General features: G+C 30.5%; 1 protein-coding gene across 1 annotated transcript; it reads right to left on the minus strand.

The window, feature by feature from the left end:
• Positions 1-1,604: 1,604 nt before the first annotated feature.
• Positions 1,605-23,333, minus strand: LOC111702337 (uncharacterized). Its single transcript, XM_023473988.1, has 34 exons — positions 23,303-23,333; positions 22,710-22,736; positions 22,109-22,192; positions 20,854-20,880; positions 20,498-20,583; positions 19,242-19,394; positions 19,039-19,091; positions 17,983-18,077; positions 17,106-17,162; positions 16,224-16,251; positions 16,059-16,169; positions 15,722-15,799; positions 15,238-15,297; positions 14,862-14,896; positions 14,765-14,801; positions 13,948-14,025; positions 12,996-13,051; positions 12,259-12,286; positions 11,595-11,634; positions 11,426-11,471; positions 11,040-11,092; positions 10,074-10,144; positions 9,669-9,737; positions 8,232-8,340; positions 7,026-7,099; positions 6,589-6,657; positions 5,684-5,788; positions 4,346-5,628; positions 3,828-3,849; positions 3,698-3,775; positions 3,530-3,574; positions 3,379-3,419; positions 2,134-2,180; positions 1,605-1,816 (listed from the first exon to the last, which is right to left on the minus strand). The coding sequence occupies exons 1-34, from the start codon at positions 23,331-23,333 to the stop codon at positions 1,697-1,699; spliced, it is 3,396 nt and encodes a 1,131-aa protein (XP_023329756.1). The 3' UTR covers positions 1,605-1,696.
• Between the last annotated feature and the right edge of the window lie 1,486 nt (positions 23,334-24,819).

Consider the following 24,819-nt stretch of genomic DNA (forward strand, 5'->3'; position numbering starts at 1 on the left):
AGCTCAAGGTAGGGAAGGAAGGAAGTGAAGGAGATACTGAAGAAAGCTCAAGGTAGGGAAGGAAGGAAGTGAAGGAGATACTAAAGAAAGCTCAAGGTAGGGAAGGAAGGAAGTAAGGAGATACTGAAGAAAGCTCAAGGTAGGGAAGGAAGGAAGTGAAGGAGATACTGTAGAAAGCTCAAAGTAGGGAAGGAAGGAAGGAAGGAAGTGAAGGAGATACTGAAGAAAGCTCAAGGTAGGCAAGGAAGGAAGGCGGCTATTGATTAAAGCTTTAGAGTCAAGGTACAGGGTTTTTTCAAAATAAATGTTTTTAACCCTTTCCTGATGGGGTTTAAAAATCTGTACATGATGATTACATAATTTGCAATTAAATGCATCTTTAGATTTTTCCTTCTAAAAAACTTTTTTGAGTGAATACTGATGAAAGCTTAGGGTGAACAAGGAAGATAGTTAAATACTAATAAAATTTCAGAGTGAACAAGGAAGATAGTTAAATACTAATAAAAGTTCATAGTGAACAAGGAAGATAGTTAAATACTTATAAAAGTTCAGAGTGCACAAGAAAGATAGTTAAATACTTATGAAAGCTCAGGGTGCACAAGGAAGATAGTTAAATATTAATGAAAGCCCATAGTGAACAAGGAAGATAGTCAAATACTTGTGAAAGCTTAGGGTGCACAAGGAATATAGTTAAATACTAATGAAAGCTTATGGTGTACAAGGAAGAAAGGTGAATATTGATGAAAACTCAGGGTGCACAAGAAAGATACGGGGGTAGGCGAATATATCAATATAATGAAGACAACTTTCGATTTTAATTTTGATTTATATCAAGCACTTAATCAGCATGGATACACAAAAACATGGAAACAAAGCGAAGCTGTCAATTAAAAAAGGTTCTCTTTTATTATGTGTAAACTTGTTATTCGAAAAAAGCTGATTAAAAACTACTGAAATCTCATGGTGAAAAAGGAAGAAAGATAAATATTTGCAGTAAAAGAAAAAGTCGGTTTTGTAAGAACTTAAGAACAATAAGTATAGGATTAGCGATCATCATCTCTATATTCTAAAAACTGTGAACGCAACCCAAGGGTTTAGTACGGTGTACAGTTCATTGCTCCCACGCAGAGAAATAAAGCTTAACAATCTGACACAAGAAAAAAGCCTAAAATCTAACCCAAACACAAGAGGATATTGAACCCTTTGTATGTTTGCAGCCTGCTTTTACAGCAGGCTAGACCAGAAGGGATATTGAACTCTTTCTTATATCGACTTTAACGGTACCGACTTTATATCGTAGATCGTAGATATCAAGTCGGTTCCGTTAAAGGGCGGAGCTAGGGAAGGATCGATGCTATAGCCGAGATAGAAAGCAGTTCAGTTCTCATGAAGTATTGAATCAGAAGAGTCGAATGGAAACATATTAACCGCTGGCAAATGTCGTGTTGATCTAACACTGACCGTTTGTATCGTTTAAAATGTAAATATAGTTTGTGTACAAAATAATATTGAATTGGAATCGGTTTTTGGCAGTTAAGCGAGGTGGTTTAAGTTCGGCCTCAGGTGTAAAAACCAGGCTACTCGTAAATATAAAGGAAATTGCATGGTATTATATAATTATATTTAAAATCTATAAAGGAAATTTAAAAAATCATGTTCTACATCAATATTTTAATTAGTATATTCGTTATCCTTATTATTTGCTATACCCTTTTGGAGCTATGGGTTCACTGCTATATCCTTTTGGAGCTATGGGTTTACTGCTATATCCTTCTGGAGCTTTGGGCTCACAAAGAGCATGATATTTCTCCTTATCCTGTACAAATGAAGTAGTATCAAAACTTTTTTTGATTAAAACAGTTGTTAAAAAAATCAGCCACTAAACAATTTTCTTGTGTGTTAATAGAAACTAATAGAGGGCTATGGGCCCAAATAATAAAAATATTAGTAAGGATTTATACCAATTCATAATTATGGAAAAACTCCTTTTTATACTGTTAAAAGCAATCCAACCCTCAGGCAATAAATTTTATTTGATTTTTGGATAAATTGATTTGACCAGTATGTACTATTGGCATATTTTGTAAGGATGAATATAAGTAAAAAATCTATGAATTCTCAATGTTTTTATACCCAATCACGCTTGTTGCAAGTGGTCCACATTGTAGCCACAGAGTTTTCTAAAGAATATTAAAATTACTAAAAGCAAAGAATGTTTTTTCTTGTTTGATTAAATTTAAACCTCAATTTAAAGTGTTAATTTAAGGAAAGAAATTCAATTCTAAATCTTAAGCTCTCAGTTGGTTGGCTCAAACTTAAACTTAAAATACTTCTTAAATGCTCCCATTGGTGGAACTTCTAATGGATCATCTGTATGAGACCACATATAACAGACATGTCTACTTATCCGTTGTACAAGATCAAAAAAACATTCTATTGGAATAAAATGTAATGAAAAATTTAAATAAAAATACTTTACTGTGGTTATTCAGTAAGTCTTTGCAGCAAGGCAATGTCCCAACCAAAAGTTTATGTTTATTACCCCATTTTGCTCGTTTATAGTTTTAAAAATTTCTTAATTTTTAAAAGATATTGAACATTTTCCATCTCTTTCGTTGGTTTTCTCAGTGAACAATCATTTAGTAAAATGTTTGTTCAGTAAAATTGTTCGTTTAGTAAAATTGTTTGTTCAGTAAAATTGTTCGTTTAGTAAAATTGTTTGTTCAGTAAAATTCTTCGTTTAGTAAAATTGTTTGTTCAGTAAAAATAATAGTTTTTTCAATAGTTTGTCGGAAAAAGTCGTTTGTTCAGTAAAAACAAATCAAGTTTTAAAAAGTATGTTAACAGTTTGAGAAATAAGTTTGTTCAATAAAAAAACATTGTTTTTTTTCAAGTTTATTCTAAAGATTTATATTGTTCATTTTTGTTTGTTTCTTTTCGTTCGTTTTGAAAAAACGAAAATTTTGTCATTTCTTAGAACAATCCTAGTTGTTTGTCCATCGTTCGTTTTTTTACTGAACGACTCAATTATTCACAAAAAATGTGGCTTGTTCCCAAAATGTTGTTTGTTTCCAAAATGTTGTTTGTTCCCAAAATTTTGTTTGTTCCCAAAATGTTGTTTGTTCCCAAAATGTTGTTTGTTCCCAAAATTTTGTTTGTTCCCAAAATGTTGTTTGTTCCCAAAATGTTGTTTGTTACCAAAATTTTGTTTGTTCCCAAAATTTTGTTTGTTCCCAAAATGTTGTTTGTTCCCAAAATGTTGTTTGTTCCCAAAATGTTGTTTGTTCCCGAAATGTTGTTTGTTCCCGAAATGTGGTTTGTTCCAAAAATGTTGTTTGTTCCCAAAAACAATGTCTATTTCTAGTTGTTGGTTTCTACCTTTATATCCGCCAAGAAGGATTTGACAGCTTATCTTGTCCCTTTATTCAAAACCTTCATGTTTTAGAAAATATTTTGATTGAAATTTAATTAACAATTATGGAAGAACCTTTTCATTTTTTATCGTTTCAAATACGTTCTGAAGGTTTTCCTTATATTTGTCCAAAACCATGCCGTCTTTTCATCAATTAGGTTTCTGAAAAAGTAATTTTTAAGCTTTCTTAGTCTTGCTTTTTTAAAAAAAATGAATGAAAGATTTTTAAAACTTTCATTAGAGTAATTATATTGTGAATAAATTAACAGAGAAATTAACACTGACCTTGCTTTTTTCACTAGTTCAGTAAGTATCTTGTCATCATTTTCTTTGATCAAATCCATGTTTGACTTTTTACATAATCTAGATTTAACAATCAAGTTGACTCTTATTAAATTTATTAATTGATACTTACTTGTCAGCCGAAATCACATCATCTAAGAATTTAAAACTGTTTTATGAATAAAATTTATCAATTTGTTCACAGAAACTATATGTATTAGTTTTTGGGCCTTGGACAATTAATATTTAGGATCCTGTTTTATAAAAGTGAACGACTAAAAAAGTAAAAAAAATATATATAAAAATCTTAAGTTTTGAAAGATATACAACCTTATAGCAAAGTTCAAATCAATATTTAAGATTAAATTTAGCAAACAAGTTTATATAAAGGATTAATTGGGGGGAGGTTCACTTGGTGTTATTTTGAACGCAATCAACTAAGGAAAGCAATCAACTAAGGAAAGCAATCAACTAAGGAAAGCAGCAATCAACTAAGGAAAGCAATCAACTAAGGAAAGCAATCAACTAAGGAAAGCATGGTGTGATAGGAATTAGAGTTTGACTCAAACTCTTCTTGAGTATAAAGGTAAAAATGAAATATGTATAATAAAAAATGATAAACGCCAACTTTTTTTTTACTACAGTATTTTCCTAAATCTGTTTTGGATGCTTTATAGCAAACATTCTCCAGGCAGATCTCAACTAATTCTGATCCAGAGGAATCAGTCTTAGGTGAAGTGGTTGAATAATATGATTGTTCAGTGGTAGTCACAGGAATAGATTCTTTGGTTCGGTTTATTATCAAATAAAAGGGTTCGAAAGTGGTGGTTGATGCAGGGTAAGGATGAGGTGTTTGATTATCTTTTGATGAAAAATCTAAATCAGTAAACAAAGATAATGGGTGGGTTGTAAGCTCAAAGTTATATCCTGGAGTGGTCACCAAGGCACTATAAGTAGACTCTGAATTTGCTGAAGTTGATTCTGTGGAATGTGCTGGCTCAGAGGACACAGAACTAGGTTCAATAGCTGAAGATGTAGATGAGGATTGTTCAGTCTGTGACTCCACTGATGATTGTGCTGTCGAAGTTGCTTCTGTAGGTTGAAGAGATGAAGTTTCAAATGAGATAACTGAGGATGACACAGATGTGGTAACATCTAATGCAGATGTGGTAACATCTAATGCAGATGTGGTAACATCTAATGCAGATGTGGTAACATCTAATGCAGATGTGGTAACATCTAATGCAGATGAACTAGAAGTAAGATCTAATGCAGATGTAGTAAGTTCTGATGAACTAGAAGTAAGATCTAATGAACTAGTAGTAACATCTGATGATTCAGTAGTAGTCTCTGATGAACCAAAGGTAACATCTGATAAGCTTGTAGTTACATCCAAAGCTTCAGTAGTAGCATCCAAAGCTTCAGTAGTAACATCTGATGAGCTTGTAGTAGTATCAAATAAGCTTGTAGTAACAACTGATGATTTAGTAGTAACATCTGATGTTTCAGTAGTAACAATTGAAGATTCAGTACTTACACCTGATAAACCATTTGCAGTAGTAACATCAATCTCATCTATTGTAGTTGTTAATGGTGTAGTTTCTAAAGACGTCAATGAGGTCATTGAAGATAAAGTTGAATGTGTAGTTTCTGAAGTTGAGTCAGAGGTGTTAGATGATGAATCACCAGCTGTTGTAGATATAGAAGAAGTTGTTGATTCCAGAGAACTTGTGAGCTCAGTTACAGCTGCAGTTGTAGTTTCATTTGTGAGATTAAGAGCATGCGGGGCTCCTCTTAAATCCCCTGAACTAGGTGAACTAGAAGGTGGAGAACTTGTGGATGCCATATCTTTTGAAAATTCAGCATCGTCACAGCTTGTTGGATTTAAACCCCGATTAAGAATCTCAACAACTGAAGATATCTTGCCAAATCCACTAAAAAAATACTGTAAAAAGTTAAGACCAATATAGAAGTATTATAAGTAAATACCTATCCTTGTTATCTATTATATCTTGTTTGTTAACCCCTTGCCAGCTTCTTTCCACGGGAAATCCATTTGCCCTTGGATCCATGTTAGATTTTGAGCCACATAATCTTAAAAATACAGGTTAAGAAATTAAAGATTCAAGAAACCAAAATCAAAGAATTGGATCCGCGGCTTAAATTTGAGACGTGGCTCATATATGATTGGTTCCACTTAAAATTGTATTCAATGTTTCAATATTTAAACCGGCGCTCAATTGAAACCTGTTTGGTGGATTTATTATTTATTATTTATTATTTATGGAATTATAATTTAGACATTTTAGTTTTTATAATTCATAAATAAATTTTAACAGTCTAACCATTTCTGGTTGTCTGATTGACTGGCACTCAAAAGTTAACACATGCATTTAATGGTTTAAGTTGACTAATAACTAATACATATCACAAAGCACAAAATAATTTAAGAAGAAAGGGAAAAAGAAGGAAGGAAACAAGAAGTGGTGAATTTTAAGGACAGGCCTAGTAGGGTGAATAGTAGAGGGGCAAGGAAATTACGGACAGGCCTAGTAGGTTGAATAGTAGAGGGGCAAGGAAATTACGGACAATAAACAAACTTATTAGAAAATCCAAATTCATTTTAATTTTTTGTATTTATTGTAATAATCAGAAAACTCTGGAATAGAAAGACGACTTTTATAATATAATTATTACTTTTAAAAGTCTGATGAGCATGAGACACGACAATTATGCAGTGTAAACAGACCCATTTCACTAAATTAGTGTCTAGTAAAACTATTTGCTTTGCAACAACATCAAATACTCTAAAGCATTGCTATAATGTCGCCTTCGTATTCCAGTGTTTTCTGGTTATCACTGTATATTTTAAAAACATAAAAATAAAGGCTTACATAGTTGGTTCATCATTTTCTCCCTCAGTAACAGATTGATCCTGAAGGTCATTCATGAACACAATCAGTCTAGTTGGATAGAATATTAGACAATCAGTCTAGTTGGATAGAATATTAGACAATCAGTCTAGTTGGATAGAATATTAGACAATCAGTCTAGTTGGATAGAATATTAGCTAAGAATGGTAATAAGACAAATTTTCTATTCAAGTTTGGATTTCTAATAATCTTTATTCAAATTTCAAATTTCAAGTTTACAAGTAAATAAAGAGAATCTGTTAATTTGTAATCAGAAGCTTTTTTTATCTACATGTTTAAGTGTAACAATGATGTTTGAAAAATTGGTAAAAATCAAAATTTAAATCAAAAGTAAACTTAATTCATTGCCTTGATATAACGTACCGTAAAGACTATAGAATATTTTAAGTATTGGTTACCTATATTTTTCAGGTTTCTGGTTCATTCCTTTTGGTAATACCAAGGAGCTCGCCCAACCACACTCGTCTTGTTGCTAGGCAATAAATTAAGTATTTTTAAGAAAATATGGAACAAGAAAAAATATCAAAATACGTAAAATTCTTTTACTTCAGAAATAAGCGGGGGGGGGGGGGAAGAAAAAAACATTCTTTCAAAAATGTCGTTTTCTCTCCGTTTTGTCGTTTGTTAACAGACTTTTCTGTTATTTTTTCTATAACTTCTTTTTGTTCTTATTGTTAATCAATAATAATATTTGGTTCTTAGAATATTAGCAAGTTTTGAGACATCACTTTTAAAATAGTTTGGAAAGCACTCCCAATTTTTATTTTGGATTTTTCAAAAATATTGTTCATTATTTGCATCATTTGTTGAAGGGGAAAAGCATAGAATAAGAAAATATTGATTATATGAAAAATAATGGGTATTTTTATGTTTCATTTTAAAAAAGCTTAACACATTTGGTGGGCATGATCTTTTCTAATAGGTTTGTTCAGATCAAATTTCACTCAATAGAATTCATCCGGGCAAAGATAGTATAAGTACACTTTGCTTCAGTCGATATTTTGCTAGTGGTTGTGCTGATACAGGATAAGATAAAAATCGAGAGTAACAATGTTTTGCACAAAATTTTCAACATTTTTATTTGTTTCGGAATTTAGTTATTAAAACATTGAAATTACAGTGAAACCCTTAATAACGAATACATCGGAAGAATTTATCAAATGTCGCCTTGACAATTTTTCAATGAGTTTTATACTATATTATGTAAATTTCGGTATTTGCGAAAATAAATAAATAGCCATGAATATGTGGGAACAGTTTTAAAGAGTTCTATATAATCATTTAATTAAAAAACTAAATATCTGCAACATTCCATTATCAGAAAGTGAAGAATACGACATTTGATGAATTCTTTCGATGTATTCGTTATTGAGGGTTTCACTGTATAACATTTTTTTTTATTTTTTGAACATTTTTTTTTAAAAATCCGCGAAAGCATTTTTTTAAAATTTGAATTTCTTTAAAAATTGAATGTAAAATGTTTTTTGTTTTATTTTACAAAGTTTCATTAAAATTCATTAATAATTGAAAGAGACATGACAAAAGATCCGCAAGAAATAAGTCCTGTAAAATTAGAGTGATGAAATATGTCAAAGTTAACATACTCTCCAAACAAGGGAACTATCCTTGTCTTCCTTATCAATGGTTTCTTCTCTCTCTCCTGATAGTTTATGCGTAAATCTATCCAATTCAAAGAAGTATTTATGGTCTGCCCTGAAAAATAGAAAAAGTTAAGAAATAGAATATTTAGCTAAGCAAATTATAAAGTTTAACAATTCAATTCAGAAAGTACCAATAGTAAAGATACCTTTTGTAGTTTGACGCATTAAAGGGAGTGACTGGCAATGAATGGCAGTTAAACTGTGAATGTAATATGGTGGAGAAAGTCTTTTATAGGAGTCGTTTGAGACCTATGAAAAGTTTTTACGGTACATTTTTGTTCAGGAAGAGCGCAAATTCTATCTTTAAAATCCTCATAGATTGTTCCTTTTAAAAAACCTTTCAATAACGACGACGATAAATGTAATAAACTTCTACAGTAAACTTATATATTGTTTTTGGGAACAGGTTCAGAAAATAAAAATTAACTATTATCATCGAAAATAAGTAATCTTATTCTGTTATTGGTTTCTGTAATGTCTCATTGTTCACAAACATTTTCTCTATATTTCCTGGAATATTTATTGGAAAGACAACATTAAAAAAATTAGAAGAAATCTGCGAACAAATTCGTAAAGAATAAGAAATTCAATGTAATAATGATAATAAATTATCGATTCTAACATTGGTTTATTGAGAAAATTTCAATTGAGAAATATGTTCCTAAACATCTAATTTGTTTACTGTAGAAACTTTTTTACATTTTTGTCATTGCTGTTCAATAACTAAAAAAATTTATCATCAAAACGTAACCACCCAAATGGATGATATAGCTTTGTGTGTGGATAGATACACACTTACACCTACCATTGTTTGGTAGAGGGTATAATGTTTGAAAGCTTTGTGTGTCAAAAAATAAATACCTAGACCTACCAGGATTCGGTAGAGAGGATAGAGTTCGATATCGTTGTGTGTGGATTGAGACACACTTAAAGAAACATTGGAGTAAAACATTTATTGCAAACCTTTGATATTTTAAACTTATATGATTTGATTTGATCTAAAGAATTTATAGTTAGAAATATCAAAGGTCTACAACATTGAGTTGCGAAGATGTAGGGATTAGAAAATCAGAGTTTGTGGCAAAGGCTCAATTCTTAAGCAATACTATTTATCTTAAGCAATACTATTTATCTTAAGCAATACTATTTATCTTAAGCAATACTATTTATCTTAAGCAATACTATTTATCTTAAGCAATACTATTTATCTTAAGCAATACTATTTATCTTAAGAAATACTATTATCTTAAGAAATACTATTTATCTTAAGAAATACTATTATCTTAAGAAATACTATTTATCTTAAGCAATACTATTTATCTTAAGCAATACTATTTATCTTAAGCAATACTATTTATCTTAAGAAAAAATAATACTTACACAAATTTTTCTTTGACCAGATAAACTCTAACTATTACTTTATCGGATAATCCATTTGCATTTTGCAAACTAAAAAATTGTATTTTATAAATTTAATTTATTAAAAGTTTTTTTTTCTTGGTAAGAAGAAGGAAGTATGCACACAAATTGGGCAAATTAAAAAATGTGTGATATTTTTAGATATTTGAAGAAATCAATGTACTTTCTTAATTTACCCAAGAAATTCTTCTGCTTTTTCTGTTGCAATTTTCTTTTGTTCGCAGAACGTTTGGCGGCTTTGGCTGCACGATCAATAAATAACTTTCAGACGACATTATCAAAATTCTTCCCCTTTTCTTCTTAAGTATGAGTTATACTGTAGATTATAAAGTTATAAGAATGAATTAAAATTTATAAAATATGCACCTTATTCTTAAACTGTACTTCATATGATTAAGCTGGTATCTTGAGTCTTTGATTTCCCAATAAGTTTCAACCTAAACAATTTCCTTTAATTTAATTTTAAGTTCTCCAATTTAACGTTTTTGAAGATTATTCCGTCTCATAAGTGGATTTCAATATTTAAAAAAAAAATGTGCGGCAATGTTTTTTAAATTCTGTTCTGATCGACCGCCCGTTTAATTCAACCGTTTTCAATTATATCAGATTCAAACAGACAAATAAACAAACAAACAAACATGCAAAAATTTTAGCTGTAAACAAAGATTTGAAGGATTGTAAGCGTAATTTCAAGTGATCCTCCACGCAAAGGTAGTAATGCACGATTTACAACGCTACCCTTGAAACGTTATCTGATCAGAGCTGAGAACTTTAGAATGAGATATCCTTAATCCCGATTACTTAGTCTGAGTATCCAATGGACACTCTTCTTGGATATAGGAGAGAAAATCAAAAACCGGCTTTTTTAAATTAGAAAGTTCCTTCCATTTCTGTATGTATTCTTAAATGGCGCGCAAAATTTTAAATTTATTGGCTTCATATACAAGACTCTGATTGGTTGAATTTTATACACTTTTCAGGATACAAGTACAAGATTAGATTAGTATCGATATTATGAAAAAGAGAGGATCACGCAATTATCTCGATATCCACCATTCAGCTCAGTAATGTTATCATTTTTTTCGATTTAAAAGTATTTAACTTTTATGATTCTTTTTTCTTTTTTTCTTTTCCTGCAGTAGAAATGCGATGAAATCAATTGTGTAGAGAAACCTCAACTGAAAAAAATTAGGTTTAAAAATTAAAAACACTGGTATCTAATTCATACATATTCAGACAGAGCTTTAAAGGGAACTGTTGTGAATCTGACAGTGCATCCTTGTATGAGGGCTCTCTTTAATCTACGCTGACAATCCCTTTAAATCTAAATACCTGATTCGGGGAACTGCATCTTGATCTTAACTCAACATTAGTTAAGATTAAACCTAAAGCAAACTGTTTTTTTATCAGAACTAAAGGAATTGATTTTTGCCACAAACTCTGATTTTTTTACCTCTGTATCTTTGCAACCCAGGCCAATTTATGTAAACCTATGATATTTCAAATTATCAATTTTACTAGACCAGACAGTCTAAGTTTGAAAAATCAAAGGTTTACACCATCATGATGCAAAGATATAAAGATTAGAAAAATTTGAGTTTGTTCCTTTGTTGATTTACATAACTCATAATTATATTTTACATTTCATTGTTTTTTTTTTGCGCTAGACAATTAGTTTTTTTAATTTTTAAAACATAAAATGCTAAAAATAATCTTACCCTGTGGAGGTGAAATCTCCTCTCTAGTATAAGGGCGCTGAGCCCTCTGACAAAAAAGGTTTTTGATTAATGTTACAAAACCATTTTTTTCAACTTAATTTCTTGCATTTATGAAAATCTAGAAGATTACTTTAATATAAATCTAGAAAATTCTAAAGTTCATTCTTACCAAAAAGTTTTCGTATTTGTTGTCAACTTCAAAATGCCACCTGAAATAAAACAAATTCAAAGTATATTTATAGAAAAATGGATTTGAGTAAACATTTTAACGTTTACAAAAACATGTATTTTTTAGGGACTGTACGCGTAATTTTAAATCACCAGTTATTGCAAAATTATAAACATTGATATCGTTTTTTTTAACATTTTTTATTAGCTTAAGTATAGTCGGATAGGTTTTTTAGCTTCTCCCGGTTTCAACAAAGCTGCATAATATCGTATTAGCTTCTATTAGTTTTCCTTGTTCATTTCTAGTTGTTGGTAAACAATTTGAGCTTAAGACAAATTTCAACATTAGAACTTCTATTTTTTTTTTTTTTTGATCTTTTCTTTCTCATCTCCTGTCTCTTAACCCCCCCCCCCCTCTGGTTTCGTTTCTTTTCTCCTCTCCTTTCCCCGCAAACATTGATATTTAAGTCATGCTTGATTAGATAAAAGATTTACAGTGTAACTATAAATCGTGAACTGCCATCTTTACTTGGAGGGTGACTTTAAATTATGCTAACAGTCCCTTTAATTAAACTACTTTATAGAAAATTAAATAGAAAATGATCTATTGAATTTTTTTTTTAAATTGCAAAATTATCAATATACTTTTAATTTTTTTCTCTTACTTGAAAAACACTGTATCTCTCGCAGACGCTAAAACAGAATTCTTTTCATATTTAAACAAAATAAGGGAATAGAAAAGTAATTACAAAATACTGAACTGCGCAATAAACGTATTAAGCTTTCATGATGAATTGAAAGTTTTAAATTCAACGATCTTAAGGATAAATTGTGTCTTCTGTCAAAATAATACTCTTTTAATGATAGATTTGAACGTTTGGAAAAGGAGTCTGAAGTTTTAATCTTTGTAGGAAACCAGTATGCTAAGCTTTACGACTAGGGTTTTCAGCGAACGAAACGTTTCGCGAAAAACTTCGAAAATTTTTGTTCGTATTTCGCAAACTTTTTCGCGAACTTTCGCAGTTTTTCGCAAAATTGAATACAGCGAAAAATGCAAAAACAAAGCGAAATTATTTTTCGCGAAAACCATAGGTCTTAAAGCTGTATTTTGTCTTTTCGCATTTTTTCGAGAAACAGATTAAAGCAAACTTTTTGGGAAAATTTTTTTTCGCGAAACGATTTTTCTTTTTTGCTGTAAACGCTATTTACGACACATCTATATATATATTAGTATTTATAAGTAATTTTGTAAAAAGTGTACGTATTTATCATGATAGATTGTGCTAATTTAAAATAAACGTTTAGAGAAAAAAAGAAAATGCTGCAATATGCCATTTTTTATATGCATAAAGGGCACAATAATTGAAAAACAAATATTAAAAGTTAGATAAAAATTGAATACCTCCTGAAGAATATATTACACCAAAGCTAGGAGGAGAACCATCAACACAATCAGCACTGAAGAATTTCAAGTTTAAAGTTTAAGATATTCAAGTGACCCTCCAAGATGACAATTCCTCGATCCACATTGAAACCTTTTTATGATCAATAATATGGAAGATATTGTAATTGTTTTAGTTTTAAAAGTATTTAATTCTGATAATTTCTATTTGTTTTCCTGTAACGTAAGTCACTTTTGTAGACAAACCAAAATTGAAAAAAATCAGTTTTCAAAATTATAAACATTGATATCATACTTGATCAGACAAAGCTTTAAGGGAACCGTTGTAAATCTTTGTCATCTTTGCATTACGATTACCGTCAGGGATAAGAATAAAGGGAGAGGAAATGGCGCTGGTCTGGCATGAGAAAGCAGACAGGTTCCTTATTACACACGCACACTCTTTTGGTACAGACACACAACATGACTATAACAGTCAAGGAAATTGCAGAACTATGTTATCAATTATAATTAAGCTTGAATTTAACAAGTAGTTTATTGTAAATCAAATTATATTCTTCATAACTCAGGTACCCCTGGATCGATTTGCCTCACATTTTGATTGGGGAACTCGGGAGAGTCACGGGAATTTTTACCATGGTTTTGCAATTCTAAATTGAGTGGTTTGACTTTAATAGTGAAAACTTAGTTTCCCGGTAAAATCGTTTAAGTGCGGGTAAACGGCGGGAGTAACTTTAAGTAACCTGGGCAGCGCTGGGTTCCCAAGCTAGTTGAAAATAGATTGCCACCTTATATCTTTGCAAACCTTTATTAGTTTATACTTTGACTACGTGATCTAGCATAATTAATGTTTGGATTATTAAAGGTCTACTACATCCGCTTGTAAAGATGTCAGGATCAGCAAATCATTTTCTTTGTTAGAAATTCCAGGAAAAAATTATAAAAACTCTACCTGATATGGTTATGCCCATCATTATGATACTGCGCACATGCATTCCCATAAACTTCTATATTTCCAGATCCCACTTGACTAGTCAAACTTTGGTTAAAAACAAACAGGTTAGGGAAGTTTTTGTAACAAACTCAAACTATCTAATCCCGATATCTTTGCAACCTGATGGTGTTAAGATTTGACATTTTAAATCTAGACTATTTGAGCTAACAGAATTCATTGTTAGAACTATTAAAGGTCTTCGATATCTGAGTGTAAAGATATAGGGATTAGAAAATCTGAGTTTCTTGAAAGATATTTGGATTAAGTTTTCAAATGATATTTTCCTAATTTCCCCAGTGTGCACTGTCTAGAAGTGGGCATCGTTTTGTGAACAAACGAAATTTTTCTGAACGATATAGTCGTTCAGAAAAATTAACGAACAATAAACGAACAATTTGAATCATACAGAGAAAATAAAAAAAACGAAATTCTGAAAACGAATGAATTCTAATTTTTGCTTATCTAAAAAAACGAACGAAATGGGTCGTTAACGAACAATAAGGAACGGCTTTTAAACTTTGTTTTCGATCGGTCTAAAAAAAATTAAATTCTGTTAATGAATAACGAAAATTATTTTAATTCAAAGTTATAGATAAAAGTTAACGTTCTAAAATACAGAAAATCTTAAAAACCAACAAATTCCAAATAACAAAAACCGTTAATTTTCAGTGGATAAATAGCGGAAATTTTTAACAATTATTTAATAACCCTTTAATGTGAAAATATTATAATAGATGTATTATTGTATAGTAGTGTAATAGTTTATAACCAATCCCTGTCGCATTCATTCTCAGATTTCTCCAAAATACCATCTTTATAAAAAATAAGATATTAACTTTAGATTCAGTCAAAATTTAATATTGAAAACTTACTTGATTCTGCAGAAAGAGTGCATGTTGGTTTATTGCTGTAAAAAATGTTGATTTAATGGTCCATATATTTTAAATACAAGATAACACGCATAACACGAAAAATTGCATAACATTTTCAAAATCAGAATGGAAATCTATTTAATGTTTAAATTTGTTTAAATTTCAGGGGACCCTATTCACATTTCAAGCCCTATTCACATTTCAAGCCCTATTCACATTTCAAGCCCTATTCACATTTCAAGCCCTATTCACATGCATTTTTCATAAAAAGATCAAATCTGAAGTTAACTTTATCATAAAACCGCATTTTAAAATTATTCAAATTTAATGTTTAAAGAATAAATATTTAAAGAATATTTTCAGTTTTCTATTTTACCTGGTAAATTGTCCAAGGTTATTGCTTGGATCATTTTCAGGAGTTATTGAATAGAAAGAACTAAAAAATAATGATTATTATCAAAACTCTGATCGACCCATTCGTGATTTGATGATGGCTCAATCTTTAGTCTCCAAGTCGTCCCATTACAAAACATTATCGTTCTGTGAATGTCAAATTATTAAAAACGTTCTAAATCATCACAAAGGATGATAAAAAAGCATTTTTAACAAAAACTTGTTCGTTCTTGTCGTTAAATTAAGATTGTTTTAGTTTCTTGGAGAAAGTTTTTTTTCATTTTAGAATGATCGTTAATGGGAAATGCTCTTGCTTAAAAAAACTTTCGCAAAATTTCGCATCGAAAATGAATTTTGCGAAAGGCATCGAAAACGATGCGGAATTTTCTGAGAAATAAAAGTGGGAAAATTTTCGTCTTTTTTCAAGAACGGAATTTTTAAAAAATGCCAACACTCTGTAAATTTACCTGAATTCTTGTTTTCTGTTTTCCTTGTTTAGTGGTACAACAGCGTCAAGTCCCTCTGTATCCCTCTCATTAAAATATCTAAATATGTTCAGTATATCCCACTTAACGTAACAGTATGATTCTTAAAACAATAAGCATCCCAATCCTGGAATTTCCAAAATGTGGTCCGCACACAACCTCATAAATGCATAAGGCATTTTCAAACAAAGTGGAATAACATTTATTGTAAGACCAAATGGGAGAGGATCGGAGGCGCTCCATTCCATGACGTCATTTAAGAATTTCAGGTTGGGGGGGGGATCACCTCCCTCATTCCCGCGTAGAACAACAGTATTACCTGTAAGTTAACAATCTGTGAAAGTAGAAGAAATGTTCATGTTTTCTCGTCTCAAAGTCTTGATAGTTATTGTGGAAGGTTGTATGAAAAACATGTAGATTTTGATCCTCTCTTAACAAAGAAAAAATATTGATTTACAAATTTTGAAAATATTTTTTCAATTACCTAAAGTAGTCCAATTTGTCATCAGGTGCTAAAAAATACTTAGTTAGTTAGTATATGAAAACTGAGAAGCTGCTCTGATAATTGCTTTATGGTTAGTTAGTAGTAAAATTTATCTTTTTTACGCCACTACTTTTGGAACAAAAAGTAGCTTATTACACATTTGTATAGTTGTGCAAAAGCGTAACATAAAAACCAAATTTTAACGCGAAATTTAATTATCATAGGAAAAAGGATTCCCAAAAAAAGAATATTTTGGTTCTTAAAAAAATTAATGGCTATTTGCTATAGACAGCAGCGAATACAGGAAGTGCCATTAAGATTAAAATTGTTTTTTTTAAGCATCCATTTGTTTTTGAATCTATAATTTCTTTTGTCCATTATTGGAATTATATTGATTTTTGTAAATTCGTTAAGGAAGCTTTTCTTTTTCCTAGCTTTTTGAAAAGTAAAACAAAATGAAAGTGCAGTTTCAATCAAATTCTTTTATTAATCTATGTTTGTGATAATCTAAATGCATTAAGACTAAAGGGATCCTCCATTTAATGATGGCAATGTCCAAATCACAACAGCACCCTTGATCAATAATGTGGAAGATATTGTCGTTTTTATAGGTTTAAAAGGGGTTAATAATGTTATTTCCTATGTATTTTCCTGCTAAAGAGATGAGCTAGTCACTTTTGTAGAGAAACCACAATTGAAAAAAATCAGTTTTTAAAATTTAAACATAAATATTCAATTCATACTTTGTCATTCAAAGCTTTTAAGGGTACCATTGTGAATCGGGCGTTTTCATAACTTTATGGAGGGTGACTTAAAATTAGACTTTAATAAATACTTTGAACTCGAGTAGGAAATAAACCTTACAGTCCCTTTAATAAATACCTTGAACTCGAGTAGGAAATTTCTTGAGCTGGTCCCAAGGTGTTTCCCCGGCACCCGCTGAAAAATGAATAGCATACAGCTAAACTCATATATAAGATGACATTGGAAGAATTTATAGGATGTCGTCTTGATTTTGAATTTGACGCTGTATAAAATCCTTCATATTATATAATTCTCAGCGGCAAATCCCCGTAAAAATCTTCAAGAATATTTTTAAATTTTTCCGATGTCTTCTTATACTTGGGTTTAACTATACAATGAATCAATAAAAATAAGACGACAACTGTGTTAGACCCAAGTTATGATTTTAAAGATATACCAATAAGCATATGAAAACAGCAATAGTGCAGTGTACACAGATTCATTTTAGGTAATGAGTTGTCATTTTAAAGCTATTTTGCAGAATGCTAACTTTTTTAGAGACTGATTTCTTGCAGTAAACTGCGTCCTTCTCTTTTAAACCATTTTACAAGCATTTCCAAAATGTGATCTGTCATTTTCATGCTTTCAACATTACTGAAGATATTTCATTAATTAAAAGCAAAATAATTCAAACATTTTTTTCAGTCATTTTTGTACTCCACTTTTACAATGGAAACTTTTAATTTGATGGAATTTAGTGATTAATCCCTTTAATTTGATGGAATTTAAGTGATTAATCCCTTTAATTTGATGGAATTTAAGTGATTAATCCCTTTAATTTGATGGAATTTTAGTGACTATAATCCCTTTAAAACAGCTGCCATTATGATTGGTTGGACCTTAAATGATACCGAAAAATATATAATTTTGTCTAAGTACAGAAGTTACTGTTAGTTCTTTCTAAAAGGATTAACATTACATAATTTCCAACCTCCGGTTAAAGGTTAAACAATACCTCTAAATCCGGTTCCTTTCTTCATATTTTCAGTTCTGAGAGATTGAATAATGTCTGCTGGATCTATGTGTACATTCTTCAGGTCTGGGTTCTTACTGAAAACAAACATTGTTAAAGGAACTGTCATCGTAATTTCAAGTGATGAACAATTAAAGAGTTTTCTGTCTGATTCAACCTTATGCAGCTTTTCAGACGTACAACGCAAACTTTTCGCGAAATTTTGCGAAATAAAAATAAAATATGCAAAAATTGTTTCATTTTTTTTCTATAAACGGATAGCGAAAATATGCAAAATGATTGGCAAAAAACAATTCCACATTTCGCTTGAAACCCTGTACCAAACTTTCTACCGTCATTTTGACATAATACTTAAAGTATCTAAAGCCAATTATAAATCTGGATAAATCCAACAATAATTTAACTTTAATTTAAACTACAGGGTGTCCCAATAAACTTGAGAACTAAGCAACGACTTAAAAATCGTATCTGAATTCCGATAATTGATAAATGACGAAGAGTGTTTCAAGAACAGCTTGTACCCCTTGCAGTCTTTCATCTTATAATTTGTACCTTTAAAATGACGAAGCTATAAACATTTGAGCAATTTTGTTGTTTTTAATAAGTTTAAATTTGGAAGAATTTCTCAATTATTTTATGAATCTCAAGACATATAGGTTTCAGTGTTACATGTTTTAAATGTATATGATACTACTTAAATTGTATTTTCGAAAAATGCCGCGATGAGCAAAAACGATATAAATGTCGTCACTTAATTCCCAAACATACAGGGTGTCCCACATCATGTTAAACCGTCAATGGGTCTAAATTACGATTTTCGGGACTAATCAGAAAATTTAATTAGAATGAATCATTTTGAAAAATAAAATAAGGCTTTTATAAGAATTTTTGAGTATTATTCGTTTATGTTGGCGTTAAATATTAGAGATAATCTAACATGATATGGGACGCTCTTTAGGAGCACCTCTGTATCAAAGTGGAAGGACTATAATATATCAATTTTCTGGATATGTTCAATTTTTGGAGATATTTGTTTACCTATTTTTTATAGCTTTTAGAAATCCTGATTTGACAAGTTCCTTATTGGTGTTCTAAAAATATGGAAGGTTTATTTTATGCAAAAAGTATGTTTATAAAGTAGGACTAAGCAAATTAAAATTTGAAGAATGGATACTGAACGTTCAATTAATAGTTAAAAATTACACATTCCTTTTTCTCAAATATTTACGATACATCCTTACCTCATCATCCAAATATAGTTCAGTTACTTCTTTGTAAATAGAGAACAGAGTGCTATCATCCTGATCAATCTCTTCATTAGTTTCAATAGTTGAGAATAGTTCAACAACTTTACTCAGAGATTCTTGATAGTGTTCGCTGAAAGTTCCACAATCCTAAAAATTTAAAATATACAGGGTGTCTCTGAAAAAAGTGTGTTTAATCTTTTTAGTATACTAAATATCAGTCAAATGTGCTAAAAAGTGCTTCCAGTAGGTACAATGTCCACAAATTGGGGGGTCGTTGGTTAAAGATTTTTCTCTAAAATGCCTTGTTAACCTTCAAAAGCGGACCTAATATGCTAAAATGTGCTCAGTCTCCTTTTCCAACATTTAAAAAAAAAATTCAAATTATAATTTTACTTTTAGGTTTATACGACAGTATAAATTCATATTTTCAATGATAGAATTGAGGATTTTTAAAATTGAAAGACGAAAAAGATTTTAATTATTTTTTTGAAAATCTTTGGAAAATGGACCGAGTATATTTGAAGGCTAGAACGGCATTTTAGATTAAAATTTTTTTTTTTTAAGACGACCCCCCAAATTATTGTATCTATTAGGCACACATTGTAGTAAAATAAAACGACGTTTAGTGGGTGAAAACGCAATTAATATCTTTAGAAATGGGACCGACCCAAGTAAACCCGAAGGCGCCGGTAGGAGGCCTCGATTTAACAATTAGAAAAGCGGATTTAATAACTATTTTTTTTGGATTCTCTAAATTTTACGAAAATCAAAAAGTTTTGGAGAAATTTTTTTGTAATTCTGTGCATTCATCCTCCCCTAGCGTCATGTGAGGTCCCACAAAAAAGTTGGGCCCGATCAGTTCTGGAGTTGTCAAAACAGTTACAAACAAACAGACAAACAGACAAGCAAAGCAACCTAGCTTTCCTCCCCCCCCCCTCGGAGTGCAAACATAGAGGTTGAGATTTGGTTTGGAATTAGAATTGTGAAAAGGGTGCAGTTGGTCCAAACAAAACATAAACCGATGAATTTGGCAAATACCAATTGTTTTACAAATTACAAAAAAATTTTAATTTCTGTTTTAATTACATCTGAACCAATTAATCAGTCCAAAAGTTTTCACATAATCCCTCGGGTAGGTTTACTGCCAATTGAAAATTGAAATAATTTTGTTATAAAATTTGAATTAAAAAACTGGGATGGGAAGCATCTTAATTGTTCATTAAATAATAGTTTAAATATAACTTTTCCACCTTTTTGCACGGTAATTTTCTTATGCCATGCCATATTTGTTTGGCAACTTTTTCTTCAGGAGTGGAGGCAGGCTTAGATCGGAAAACTAAAAAAAGATTTCAGTTAACAGCCAACACTTGGTTTACTTGAAAACTTGTAATTTGAAAAAACCTTGTAAGAAATCAAAATATAAATAGAAGATTCGTCTTCATTATATTGATATAAACGCCGACTACCTGTATATTAAATCAATTTTTTGTGAAGTTTTAAATTTTATATAGGACGCTTCATTTCAAAGTTTAAACAAAAAAAAAATTTAAAAATTAGTTAAAACAGTTTTATAATTTTCTAAATGTATCTGAACAAAGTAACTTACATCGGTTTTTAGTTTTATCTGCCACTTCTGAAATTATAAAAATGAATAAATTATTTAAAATAAGACAGTCTTCAAAATTACTCAAGAAGATATGTGTTCCAAGGAGTATGAAACAGAAGGGAGATGCAACTGACGCGTTCCGCCCGCGGCCCTACCATATGATTATACATGCTTTGCAGACGGTACTCCATTTGTATAAGAAATATTTGTCTGATGTATACAATTACCGCATATACAATATTCTATTCTGAATATTTCTTATTCAAATGGAGTACCCGTCTGCAAAGTATGTACAGGGTGTCCCACGAAACATGACAATAGCAAGACGACTTGAAAGTATATCTTCTGGAATTTGTTGAGTAAATTTTGGTGTACAGATTGTAAAGGGTGGGGGTTTTATCTAGTTATTAACGATCTCATCATCTTTACTCATTCATATAGATTTCCAGTTAATCATATACTCAGAATTGATAAATTGAAATTTGTAAGGTTATGTATTCATTGGAGTCCAGATTGTCCTGATTATCTAATATTTACAAATCATAGTTGAAGCTTAGAGGTCCCTGTTCTCCTCTATCCAGTCCTCCTGCCCTACCTAAACCATCCACCACCACACCGTCAATACCGTATCTATAATATTTCTTTCTTTTATTATCGAGCAACTGGGGAGCTGATATGAAAACAGCTACAGCTATAGCAGTTCTCCAGACGCAGAACATTAATCAGTTGTCAATTAATCTACCACTTGTAATAATAATTTTTAACAATGTTTCTGCGTAAATAAAAAATATTTGATTTGATTTGATTTGATATCAAAAATCAAGACGACATTCAAGTCGTCCTGCATACTGTCATGTTTCGTGGGACACCCTGTATAATCATATGGTAGGGCGGGCAGCGTCAGTTGTTTCTCCCTTTTATTTCATACTCCTTGGTGTGTTCGTTACAAAAGTTTATCTGACAAATATGAATTCTCCTCACGAGACATGACAGACGACAGTAGAAATAATTTACAGCATTTTATTTGTAAACCTAATTTTACACAACTATAAATCTCAAGATAAAAATCACAAAATAAGCCTGTGTCCTGACACTTCCCTGTCGTCTGCCTATTTTGAGCTTTCAATATTACCGAAGATATGTAGAATTTTGTTCAGATTTCGACAATTTTGGTATTATTTCACAAATTAAAATCTAAACGAAATTCTTAATAAATGCGGACAACATTTTTGAAAAGTATTAAAGGTCAAATTACCGCTTTTAAGAAATTCTTCATTTTCTGGTGCAAGTAGATTGGTTATTTTCTTGCTCAGGTCCTCTTTATTTTCTGTTTTGTTATCTAGAATTAATTTTATTATAACAATTAAATTATATCTACATATAGGGTTACCCCCAAGGGATTAGTCTTTAGAGACGACTGCAGCTGTGCATCTTGTTCTTTCTTTGCAAAATCATTAAATATGTTTTTATAAAGATTATATTTCTGATCAAGCAAAACAACAGAGGTCAGCCATTGGATCAGTATAATTATATACATGTATCAGTATTTTTTTGTCGTCATTGAAGTCTCATCCGTTGTGGAAAACCCGTAATTAATAATTAAATTTGTTCTAAAATTTTTTCTACTTTTTACGTTTACAATTGGAGGATTTTACAATAAAAACAAACAAAGGGAAATTGATCTTTTTACTCAATGTTGTTAACTCAATAGTACATATATGTGGCTGATGGATTTCTACAACAAAGACAAGTAAAAGACCAACATTTACTTAAAAGGTTTTACGAGTTGAAATGAAGGTACTGAAAGGTGATAAATTATTGAAGTCTATAAATTAACTTTTTTTGACATATCTTACTTTGAGCTGCGACTGCAAGGACACACACTGAAACCATTTAAAAGTTAGCATATTTATAAATATTTTTTTGGTTTGTTTGTTTGTAAACAATAAACGTCAAAATAGCTAAACCCATCAGGGCCAAATTTTGTCTGGCATCTCACATGACCCCATGGAAGTAAGTTTTATGGTTGGTTGAAAATGAAAATTTTTTGGAAAAAATAGAAAAATATGACATTTACGGTACTTTTATAACCCCCCGATTAAAACAGGAAAATTCATGAAAACGTTTGTAAATTGCCGTCAAGTACAACATACTAAAACAGCTAAACGTGTTACTAAAGTGGCGTGAAACGCTCTAATCCCCCAGGAAAATGACCAAAGTATTTTGTGGTATTTCACAAGACCTCAGGGAAAGTTTATGGATTGTCAAAATTGAAAAATATTTGTAGCAAAAATGTGAGTTCAATTTTTGCTTGGAAATCTATCGTGCTTTAAAAAAACCGGGGAAATTATTAGTTTTGCGATGGAAACGATGAATAATGGCGGCTTGAAAAGCAACAGTTAATAATTTAAAATGCTTCTAGAAAACTTATTATAAATTCAAAATTCACCTTGTCCCAAAACTAAAAGAAACAAATTCATGTCTGAAAAATAAACCAAAAGTTAACAATTAAATTTTTTAAATTTTATGCATAATGTGAAATAGCACACACCATTAATAAATAAATAGCAGATCTAAAACATAAATATAAGAAATGAAAGCATTAGCAGAAAAAATATTTGATTTGATAATTATCAAAAATGTACCCTAAATGTGCCCAGTCCAATAAATGACTTTGCTACCCCCCACCAAAATGGCGGAATTTTTTTAGGGAACCCATGGATACCCCTAGTAAAATAAGCAAAAAAAATGTTTAAAAAGAATTTCTTTTTTATTCCGGGCAACGCCGGGCACTTTAGATTGTCTATATAATAAATTTCTTCACGCTCATATATTTATTTATATGTATATGATGTATGTATACATACTTCAAAATTCGAAATTTTTTCAAGTGATTTTAAAAGTTCACGGGCAACACCGGGCACTTCAGATAGTGTACTTCACATATTCTTCTTGCATTTATAACTTTTTAAGTTTTTACACTAGATTATTTACATCATCGCTTGTTTCTTAATCACTGCATTTCCTAGGCTTAATTGTTATAAACAGAATTCAATAACACTATATGTAAATTCTGAATGAAGTATATTATTATATAATCTCAGCGGCTGTTAAAATATTTTTTTATTTAATCAATGAAAAACTTGCTGTTAAAAAGTGTGAACGTTCATATCAATCATTTTTTAACTTTTAACATAATTCTTTGAATTTTAAATGAAATGTTTTATTTTTAAAACATACCACATAATAGTTAATTAGGAGTATTTCCATATATAATTGTACATATGTTTAAGTTTCAAATATCCTTCCTAAATATTAAAAATACAGGGTTTCCAATAAATAAATTGGTAGTTTTTCTCTTACACAAATACATTTAAATTTATCCCAGAAAATCTTTATTTATTTTGAAGATTTTTTCATTGGTGTCTAAATGTTTTAGGTTCAAAAGTACATTTTGTGCTTAGAGTTGAACAATTTTCAATTAATAATTAACTCCATTAACGGATAGAAAAAACATTGTTTAAAGTTCTTTAACAAAAATAAAATTTTCTAGTTTTAAAATAGATTATATCCTGAGATAAAATACCCTTTTATGCCCAGAGGTTTGCCGGCCGCAGAGGCCATCCTCATTCTTCATGCCCCATATTTTTAAATTTTTTTTATTTATAATGAAAATTTAACAACAAAAAGGCTGGGGGGGGGGGTCTAAAGCTTTTACATAACCTTAGAAAATAAGAAATCTAAGTTCTAACTTTAATGGTCAGGGTCCTAGGGACTAGGGAGGGAGGTTTGCAAAGACTACAAAAAGCTGGTTAAAATGTAAAAAATTTAATTTTTTTTAAAATATTATCATGCGACACACTTTGCTTTCTCCATTTTGAAGGGATGTAAGTCTGTAAAATAATGTTAAATTCAAACCTGTAGCTGCTCAATTTACATTTAAATTTTTTAACACCGCGGCATTTC

The sequence above is a fragment of the Eurytemora carolleeae genome, unplaced genomic scaffold (genome assembly GCF_000591075.1).
Source record: "Eurytemora carolleeae unplaced genomic scaffold, Eaff_2.0 scaffold472, whole genome shotgun sequence".
NCBI lineage: Eukaryota > Metazoa > Arthropoda > Copepoda > Calanoida > Temoridae > Eurytemora > Eurytemora carolleeae.

Excerpts from the sequence above, each read along its gene's own strand:
- LOC111702337 (XM_023473988.1), bottom strand. The coding sequence starts at position 23,333 with ATGAATTTGTTTCTTTTAGTTTTGGGACAAG. Across the intron at positions 16,252-17,105 it reads ATTTCCTACTCGAGTTCAAG|CACCTGATGACAAATTGGAC; the intron begins GTATTTATTAAA and ends AGTATTTTTTAG. Across the intron at positions 13,052-13,947 it reads GATGGGCATAACCATATCAG|TGCTGATTGTGTTGATGGTT; the intron begins GTAGAGTTTTTA and ends GAAATTCTTCAG.